The sequence below is a fragment of the Euprymna scolopes genome, chromosome 1 (genome assembly GCF_053919585.1).
Source record: "Euprymna scolopes isolate OS-2025 chromosome 1, ASM5391958v1, whole genome shotgun sequence".
Classification (NCBI taxonomy): domain Eukaryota; kingdom Metazoa; phylum Mollusca; class Cephalopoda; order Sepiida; family Sepiolidae; genus Euprymna; species Euprymna scolopes.
Genome location: NC_136482.1, coordinates 145,717,351 through 145,727,350, shown reverse-complemented (window position 1 = coordinate 145,727,350; position 10,000 = coordinate 145,717,351). Strand labels below are relative to the sequence as shown.

Here is a 10,000-nt window from a genome sequence, read left to right as displayed (position 1 = left end):
AGTCTCTGTGTGTGTGTGTGTGTGTGTGTGTGTGTGTATATATATATATATATATATATATATATATATATATATATATATATATATATATATCCGCGTGTGTATTGTCTGTTTTTGATGTTCTATTTCGTTTTGGTGTTCGCTTGCGTTGTGCTACACAGTATGCTAGATATTTTGTCATTAAAAAAGAGCCACTGGCTATCTAAAAAGACTTAATCGAAATCATTTTTAGATTAAGCGAGTGTAATACCTGTTATGATGAAAAAAAAAGATAAACAAACAACTTAATTGCGATCATACACGCACGTGTATACGTGCATTAGATGAATGTATATACATATATTTATTTATACGTGTATATATATATATATATATATATATATATATATATATATATATATATAAAGTGAGAGAGAGAAAGAAAGAGACAGATCAAGAGAGAGAGAGAGAGAGAGAGAGAGAGAGAGAGAGAGAGAGACAGAGACAGAGACAGAGACAGAGACAGAGACAGCGAGAGGGGGGGGCAACAAACAGGCACACATAAGATATATGATCAGAAATAAGCAGATAGCTAGATTGCTACCTTCCATAGGGGCTGTAACAAAACCGCTAAGAAATCTACCAGGTGCTCCCTTCAAGGTGGGTCGCTTGGTTCATATATGCAATGTGTTCTTCGGCGTAGAAGAATAACACAACTCAAAGATTCCGTATACAACACACACACACACACACACACACACACACACACACACACACACACACACACACACACACACACACACACACACACACACACACATTAGTGAATTGAATTGATAGTTGCTATTTCTTCTGAATTAAGATTCGTAGATTAATATAATGATTAAATGAATGATTTTGTACAACAAAGCAAGAATTGTAAATGTCAACCGAATGAAAGCAATAAATTGTAACATGGTCAACATCATGAAATTTGGAATATAGACTCTTGTCATTAATTCATTATATGCTCTGTAATTATATTGAGCTTCTTACATAAGGATTGGTATATATAAAAAGGAAATATAAGTGAATAAAGAATATTTCTATAGAAATATATATATATATATATATATATATATATATATATATATATATATGAATGAGTGTGTGTGTACACTGTACACATATATGTATATATACCCACATGTATAGATACATACATACATACATATGTATGTGTGTGTATTCCATACATGTGTGTACATATATATAAACGTATATATATATATATATATATATATATATATATATATATATATATATATATATATATATAGGCTAGACTTAATAAGAAAATATACGTACGTAAATACGTGTGTGTATCTACATTCAGGTATATATATATATATATATATATACACGTATATGTGTGTGTATATATATACACGTATATGTGTGTATATACGTGTGTATATATATACGTATATGTGTGTATGTATACACGCACAAGCATATAATCACACGCCACTTATATCGTTATCTACTGACATATATAAATCACAATAGTGTCAATTCTTACCTGTATTATGGGTCCCTCGGCTTTCATCGCCGCTCCAGCTGGTGAAAAATGACCACTCAATTTGTACGACTTGTATTGGTCATATTGTGATATCCCTCGAAGGTCCGAATTTAGAAAGGTATCCACCGCCTCCCCGTCTCCTCCCCCACCCCCGATGCTATTTCTTCGATTTTCGCCGTGCCGACCATATCCATCCCGGCCACCGGTACCGGAATCTCCGCCGCCGGACACAGTACCCCCGGACAATATGCTCGGCGGTCTTCCCCCGGGACCAGGACCTGGTGGAGAAATAGCCGGGGGCTTGTTATAGTTGCCCGAGATGTGCTTGGATGGTTGATACAGTAGGATCTCGAGGATCGCTTTCTCTTTAGCCATTACAGCAAATCCGGGCAGAAGGAAAGAGACGAAGAGGAGTAAGGTAGCACTGTGTTGGAAGTTAAAGTATCTTGTATCCAGGACAGTTGGGTACGGATGTCGGATCATCTTGTGGAAGCGGGTCCATAATACATCAAATCCACAGAGAGCCAATCCTTGTAGGAACTCCGTATACTGGACATTATTTTTGCGTATGAACTCTCTGCCCTTTTTCCTCCGTGTCACAACTGAGAAACCTTCGCCCCGAACCTCTTCCTCCTCCTGCTTGTGTACACGTCTTTCGAAGCTGACTCGGGTGCGTAACGTTCCTTATAAACACAGATACACCTTTGTTTTAGAGGTTGGTCGAGGTTGCGTTTCCTCGTCAGTCTTCTTCGCGAATACAGCGTTGTAAACATCCCCCTTCGTATGCAGGTCCGTGAAAGCGTAAGAACGCTAGAATACGCAGGCTACGCATGGAAGATAGATGATGCAGAGGTGTACACATTAAAAGTACGTGTTGAGAACGTGAATGTATAGTCGTATTTACGTGTGGTGTGTACAGTGTTAGCTTTGACGATAGATTTGACAGGTTGAGGTCTAGTCATCTATCTATCTATCTATCTATCTATCTATCTATCTATCTATCTCTGTTCTCTCTCTATCTATCTATTTTGTTCCCTGTGTGTGTGTGTGTATGTGTGTGTGTGTGTGTGTGCGGTCACGCGTGTACACTCTTAGTAGCTATTCCATAAGACTTTTACTATGACACATAAAATAAGTTGTGTCGAAAATATACACAACACAACAAGATCTATCTTTGCAGTGTGAACGGTGATCGCGGAAACACTTACTACTATATCTGCTACAAACTGATAGTAACGACTTTGAACAAATATTTTTTTCAAAATAAAGTCGGTATATATATGCGTATAATCCGCGTGTACGCGCGTGAGCGTGTGGGTGTGTATGGTCCGTATGATGCGCTCATGTTTTGCGTATGTGCATACATGTGTGCGCCTAACGTATTCCCTTGTGGTAAATACGCGACTTCACGTGTTGAAAGACAGTACTGATAGATAGAAAGATAGGCGGATAGATGGAAGGAATTGGAGAAAGGGGATGAAGAAAAGGAGAGAGGAGGGAAAGACCTGTGTATATTTTAAGCCACCGAGATTAGACTAAGTTCTATGTTGAAAAGTATATACGGCGAAGGCTACTTGAACAGAGAGTTGTAACCTATGTAATGATTATCACCGTAGAACTCGTAGTCGTAGCCGTCGTAATCGCCGCAGTAGTAGTAATAGTAGAAATAGTAATAACACCAGCAGCAGCAGTAGTAGTAGCGGTATTTAAAAGAGCGTATATTAGTACAAATAGTTGTGTATAATGAGAAGAAGAAGAAGAAGAAGAAAAAGAAGAAGAAGAAGAAAGAAAGAAAAGAAGAAAGAAAGAAAAGACACAACTACTATTAGTAGACGTAAGAACTAGTAGGTGTGGAGGGGTTCCGGCAGTGATGGTGGTATCGGGTAAGAGAAAGAGAAAAAAAAAGAGGGGAGGGGGGTAGGGAGGCAACTGGTGAGTGACGAGGGGCGGGGAGAATCGAGGTGCGGGGGAGGAGCGTTGGGGCGGGGGAAAGAAACGTAGAGGGTGGAGGGTAGCAGAAGAAGAAAGAAAAAAGGGCAAGCTGGAAAAAAAAAAACAGAAAAGAAAAAACAAACAAACTATAAACAAACAAATAATGGATAAAAGATATACGAAGAACCCACTTCACACATTGCCCTGAAATTCGCGCACACACAAGCACACAATAATACACGCACACATGCGGCAGGGTCAAAGGTGAGGTGGAAAAAAGGGAGACTTCAAAACGTAACCACCCCTAGAACCTAACACGCAACAATTACACCCTTAACATTGCTCTAAATCTTCTCTCTCTTCCTCTCTCTCTCTCTCTCTCTCTCTCTCTCTGTATATATATATATATATATATATATATATATAAACAACCAAACAACCACACACACACACACACACACACACACATATATACATTTATATATACACATATACATATGCATGCGGACTGACGAAAAAATGATCGAGTTTCAATCACTGCCTGAATCACTTGTCCGTATAGTCATACTTAGGAGCTGTAGTAAATTAATATATGTATATATATATATATATATATATATATATATATATATATATATATATATATATATATATATATATATATGTGTGTGTGTGTGTGTGTGTGTGTGTGTGTGTGTGTGTTGTACCTACTTTTAATTAATACTAGACTACCCGTGACCCGCTGGGTCAGTATGTTATATTAGCTATGGAATTAATGTATGAGCGTGACACTTGTGACGTAAAGAAAATAGTGTTTGTGACATAACAGAAACATTTCTATGAAAGTATATTAAAATGAAAAAGGAATATAGATAGATTTTTATGAGTCGTTCTGCTTATAATTGTTTATTTTAGAAAAAAAAAACAAACAAACCCAAACTTACAGCCATTGGATTATAAGTGGGTTGCCATACTTATAGTTAAATGTGCACTGAACATATACCATAATACTTAAAGTTAAATTCAAATTTTGATACATCTTTTAATTTAAACGCGAAAAAAAAACCCCAAACAATTGGGATGCTGAAAACGTACACAGTAAAACAATACGTTTTATTGTCGCGTTGATTATTTAGTATAATATATATCGTATATATGAAGCAGGTTGATGATTATACGTATTATTTGTAATCACGTTTTGCATTTGCTTCCCATGTCTTGAATGTTTTATTCACTAAATTTAAGATATTCGCTTTTCTAAAGACGTCCGTTTGTTCGAACGAAACCGGTCCAGCGATTTGTGTTCATTTGTTTACGCTGTTATGGGTTTATCTTTATGTACGCATGCGCAACCGGAAGTCGTAAACCGGATGTTGGGTTACAACACCCGTTACAATGTCATTTGAGTTTTATAATTATATAAATTTACCAATATTATCCTATTTCTTTCATTCTCATTTCATATCTAAATATCATTAATGTCATTAATTCATTTCTTTCTATATCTGCATTTTGTATAATTCTAGACTTTCTCCTCTTCTGCTGAGAAGCATTTAGTTTCGAAATGCCATGCCAAAGAGTTTTTGTTTTTTTCTTAATTTTACCCTTAAGTTTTCCTTATTGTTTTGATGATACAATAAAAGTTATATATAACTTTTATTTGTCATCTTTCAACGAAGGTTAATATAGTTTGCTTGGAGCATCGTTTAGTGTGTATATAAAGGTACTTTATAAAAGGCAATATAATAAAAGCGAAGTTTTTAACATAACATTTAATTTTCCGAGTGGACGAGCGAATGACGTTGAGCTTCGTACAGTTCCATCAATGGATCGACAAAACCGAAGCAAATTAATAGATATAACACTGGAAAAACCTATGAAGATTCACGTTTAATTATCTAATACTAGCAGGGGTTACCTGGCGTTGCCTGGGTGATCGGCCCCCTTCCCACTCCGAGGGGTAACAAAAAAAGTCACCCCTCCGGATTTACATGCTTGGTGCCAGCCTCCTCCCTTCAGGGAGAGATAATCCCCAACCCCACCTTCAGGGAGGAGGGTGCCTGGAGGCTTCTCCCCCACCCCAAAGAAAAAAGTCACCTCCTCCTGGCCTCTTCGCCCCCCACCCTTGGGGGGGGACACTGGCTCCCTCCTTTGGGGGGAGAAACTGCCAAGCTCCCCCCTTTCGGGTGAGAAATGCCAGGTTTCCCCTTTTGGTGGGGGGATGGTGGCCAGCTCCCCCTGCTTGCCCGTAGGTGGGTGGAGGATCGGACGCCCTTCCGTTAAGAACCCACCCTTGGGGGGAGGTGGAAGGAAAGGGTATAGCCCCTCCCCGCTTCGGATAGGATTTAATAAACAAATAGAATTTTAAAAAAAAGTAGAATCGATCAGGATCGAACACGCAAACTAACTGTTAATAGTTCAGTATGCATACCCGAATTACTCTCTTACCTTTAATAAATAAAAAAATAAATAAAAAATGTAGTAAAAGAAAGTATAAGCAAATGAATGGATAAACGGGAACGGGCTTGGTTGCCATAACAACGTGACGTACACAAGGACGGTAGTGAACGTGTGTATGTGTGCGTGTGTGCGTGTGTGCGCGTGTGCTGAGTAGTAGTACTAATAGTCTGTCCTTTGGAGGACAGCGTTTGTTTTCGTGTTGTGTGTACGTGCGTGCGGCTAGCGCCAGAATGGCGGACGTGGTGTCGGAGGTTGGATTGTGATGGCTGGTGTAAGTTTTGTAATTTTGTAATTTATAAATGGCAAGTTAGGAAAAAAATAGACCCTTCCAAGATGGACAATAAATAAGAGCATAATATTTTATGGTAAATTTAAGAACGTAGGAACCATAGTTTTTTAGGAGATGTGATTATTGGATTAACCAATCAGAAATCGTCTGTGACACACACATCTCTGTTTTTATAGATATATATATAGATAGATAGATATAAGCGACTATATGTCTGTCTGTCTGTTTGTCGGTCTGTGTGTCTGTCTGTCTGTTCGTCTGTCTGTCTATCTGTGTGTTTGTTTCTTTCCCTATTTTCAAACTCTAAATCCACCGAAACTAAAAGTCGTAGAGCGGCGCTAGGGGCCTCAAATGATGTGATCTTTTACGAGCCGTTCTTTAATGGGCCTTGGTCCGGTTAAAATTGTTTTTAATGGCCCAAGAAATGGCCCAAAACTGAGAAAATAGTTAAGCATTTTGTACATTCATCTTAGTTTATTTTTAAGTTTTCATTTTTAATAAATTTACGTGTTTGCTACGTTGATACAGTGGTAACGACACCAGCTTTTAATGCTACAGATTCGGTTTCGATTCCAGCTGAGAACACCTACACACTTTCTTTTTTACTTTTGTAATCACAACCCTATAATAATTAGAGCAAGGACAACATCATATTTTTGTCATCGTTTTGACTCTCGGGTGTGTATCTGTTGATATCTTATATGCTTTTATATAGAATGATGTGGTTCTCGGTTGATTAACTGTGTCTGTGTCGGATATATACTCGAGAGTCAAAACAATGGAAAGGATATGCTGTTGTCATAGCCCTAATAATAATATATACGAAATCTGGACAAATTATATATATATATATATATATATATATATATATATATATATATATATATATATATATATATATATATGAAGATTCCCGAAAGGATGAAACACTAGTGTCTGTTGGTATTTAATTATTATAGTAGAAAATAATTATGACAGCCCCTTTAAGAAATTCGTTTCTTATCGTTGAGCACTTTCAGTTGAATTAAAGTCGGTCAATTTAGCTCTTATGCGTAGATCATCGGCCAAGATCAAAGTGCAGTATCTGTTCTGATGTTACACATCACTATTTTTGACTGACGTAAATGAACATTTAAAAAATTAAGATGTTTAAATTCAGCGTTATTTCAGCGGTTAATGGTAGCCGAATGGATTAGGTCTCCGCTAATCGAGCCAGAATGTCTCGTGATACGAGGTTCGAATCGTTCGACTGGTATTAATCGTGACACCCTGCACTGAAGATTTCCGAAAGGATGAAACACTAGTGTCTGTAGGTATTTAATTATTATAGTAGAAAATAATTATATATATATATATATATATATATATATATGTATATATATATATATTCGCGCATATTTTATTATTTATTATTCGCGAATTCCTCTTCAATAAAATATGCGCGAATAATGAAATTCTGCCTAAATATATATATATATATATATATATATATATATATATATATATATATATATATATATATATATATATATATATTGTTAATTCTTTTTTAACGACAATACAGTTAATAACGTCTCCAACGTTGGAGATTAAGGAAAATACTTTTCCTTAGAAAATCGCCCATATTTTTTTGGACGTAAACAAATATTATTAATTTATTTTTTTACTTATGAAACAATAATCTACGAACGCGCGTTCCGAGGTACTACCTCTCGCCAGCGTAGCTTGACTGTTTCCCAACAGCATACTCTTAAAGTAGTCTTTGGTCCTCAGTGAGATCTCTGTTTTCTGTTAGACTCATGTACATACTATCTAGAGGACTACTTATTGATAAAAAGTCAATTTGAGGCAAATTATGGTAATTGTTGCCACACAATTTTCCGAGTGGACGAGTGAATGACGTTGAGCCTCGTGCAGTTCCATAACTGGATTTAAATAACGCTTTAAAAGGAAACTCATTCTAGCGTAGGGAGCAACGGATGGTATATATTTTCCTATTTAGTTTATTCTCTAAACATGTAACCAGCCCTGATTTACATCCAGTATTTGTGCTTGTGTTATCCAAAATGCCTCTAGCGTATTTACACTGTTATACTGTTGTAAAACGTTGATAACTTCATCTGCTAGAACAGCACCAGTTGCTTCAACAGTAACTATCACTCTATTCTTTTTCTTAATTTAAATTTGCTAAGACATAAAATACAAAAAAATTTAATTATTTTCATATTTGTAATAAGCTCCGGTTAAAACACGTGTAGAATGGCAACAAACCTGATAACGTGTAAAAATAGCTCCGATTTAATAGTTGTTCAATTTATTTGAAATTAAATATTTTGCAGTGTTTCCTTTTTTTTATCGATGCTCATTTAGTTTTCTGAAAACAATCTCTATATATAAAAGCGAAAATGTATGTTCGCTTTTTGTGTATGTCCAAGAAAGGCTTTTTTCAGAGAAACGGTTGATCGCCTAACAACTTCTTAAAACTTTTTATATCACATATAAATCGTAATATCTCAGAGTTAACAACGGAGCTCGCCTGTCTATTTAATTTGCTCGACTTCGGGAAGATAAATATTCAACATTTGTTGCTCGCCGCATGTGGGTTAGTCTTTTTCCTATAACATCTTGGGAAAATAAAAATAAAAAAAAGCGTTCCCGCAGTAAATGAAATACTATCCCGCAGTCAAACTTGACCTCATTAACTCATTAAAACGTGCACCTGCCAAATCCAAGTAATTAAATAAATTCAAACGTGTTTCCGTTAGCATTTTGCAGTGGCTCAATGGTTAAAACCGTCGCACTCTTTTTTTTTTCACACTTTAATTTACAACTTTGCCTCAACGGTTCGGGTTCGATCCTCATACTTACCTACCAAAACATTTTTTTTATTTTAACCCCCCACCCCCGGAGTTTTCATTTACCCAAAACCACACACACCTCCAAACACCCGGGAAACGCCAGGTACCCATCGCTAGTATAGATATAAAAAAAAAAAACATTTTTTAAAATTATATATTCTTCATATTTTTTCTTCAAAAAGCAGTGTTAATATGACAGGGTTATTTTTCCGTTTAACATGGGGATGACGTCAGTACACTGAATTTTTTCAATGTTTAAATTCATTTCGTCAAAAAACGATAAAGTTTTGAAAAAATATATTTTGGGTTATTATTATTTAGGTTATAAAACAACTTTCTCTGCATAGACATAGTCATAATTCCCAAATCGACCTACTATAGTGTACCATAAGTTCTATTTACTGTACATAACACTTGACCTTTCCCACAACAACTTGGAACTGATACTTATATTTGATCATATCGTTTCGTTCTTATATGAATCTTAGGTGCAGCTGAGATAAGTGGGTCCCGCAGACGAGCTTCATTCCGAAAAATCTGAACAGTTAGGTCACGTGACATGTGACACCGGTGTTTCTATACCATTATATCTATACCCCTTTTACGTTGACTTATCTTGCCTTTGGTTGCAACTATTTATTCATTTATATATTTTCACTTGTTCGTTTTCACTTCGTTATGTTTATAGTAATAAATGTTCGAAATTTCTTTGAATTTTTCTTTCTTTAATTCTTTGAATTGTTTTTCTTTTATTGCTTTTTTTTTGTTAGTAATAAATGCTTCTCTACATTAAAAACTGACCTTGTGTCTAACTCTGCCCTCGTGGGGAGGCAAGTAAACAGGAAGTAATATGGCGACTGGAAAACGTTTTTCGACCCCAATGAAAGCATTACAATAAATTGAAACCCTGGAGAATTTCCG

General features: G+C 36.1%; 1 protein-coding gene across 1 annotated transcript in view; it reads right to left on the bottom strand.

The window, feature by feature from the left end:
• The window catches only part of LOC145276389 (uncharacterized), a 340,530-nt gene extending 337,309 nt beyond the window's left edge, over nucleotides 1-3,221 (bottom strand). The window contains exon 1 of the mRNA XM_080127738.1: nucleotides 1,541-3,221. Coding sequence (XP_079983864.1) covers nucleotides 1,541-2,023 — 483 coding nt within the window. The 5' untranslated portion in view covers nucleotides 2,024-3,221. The remainder of the gene's footprint in view (nucleotides 1-1,540) is intronic.
• Between the last annotated feature and the right edge of the window lie 6,779 nt (nucleotides 3,222-10,000).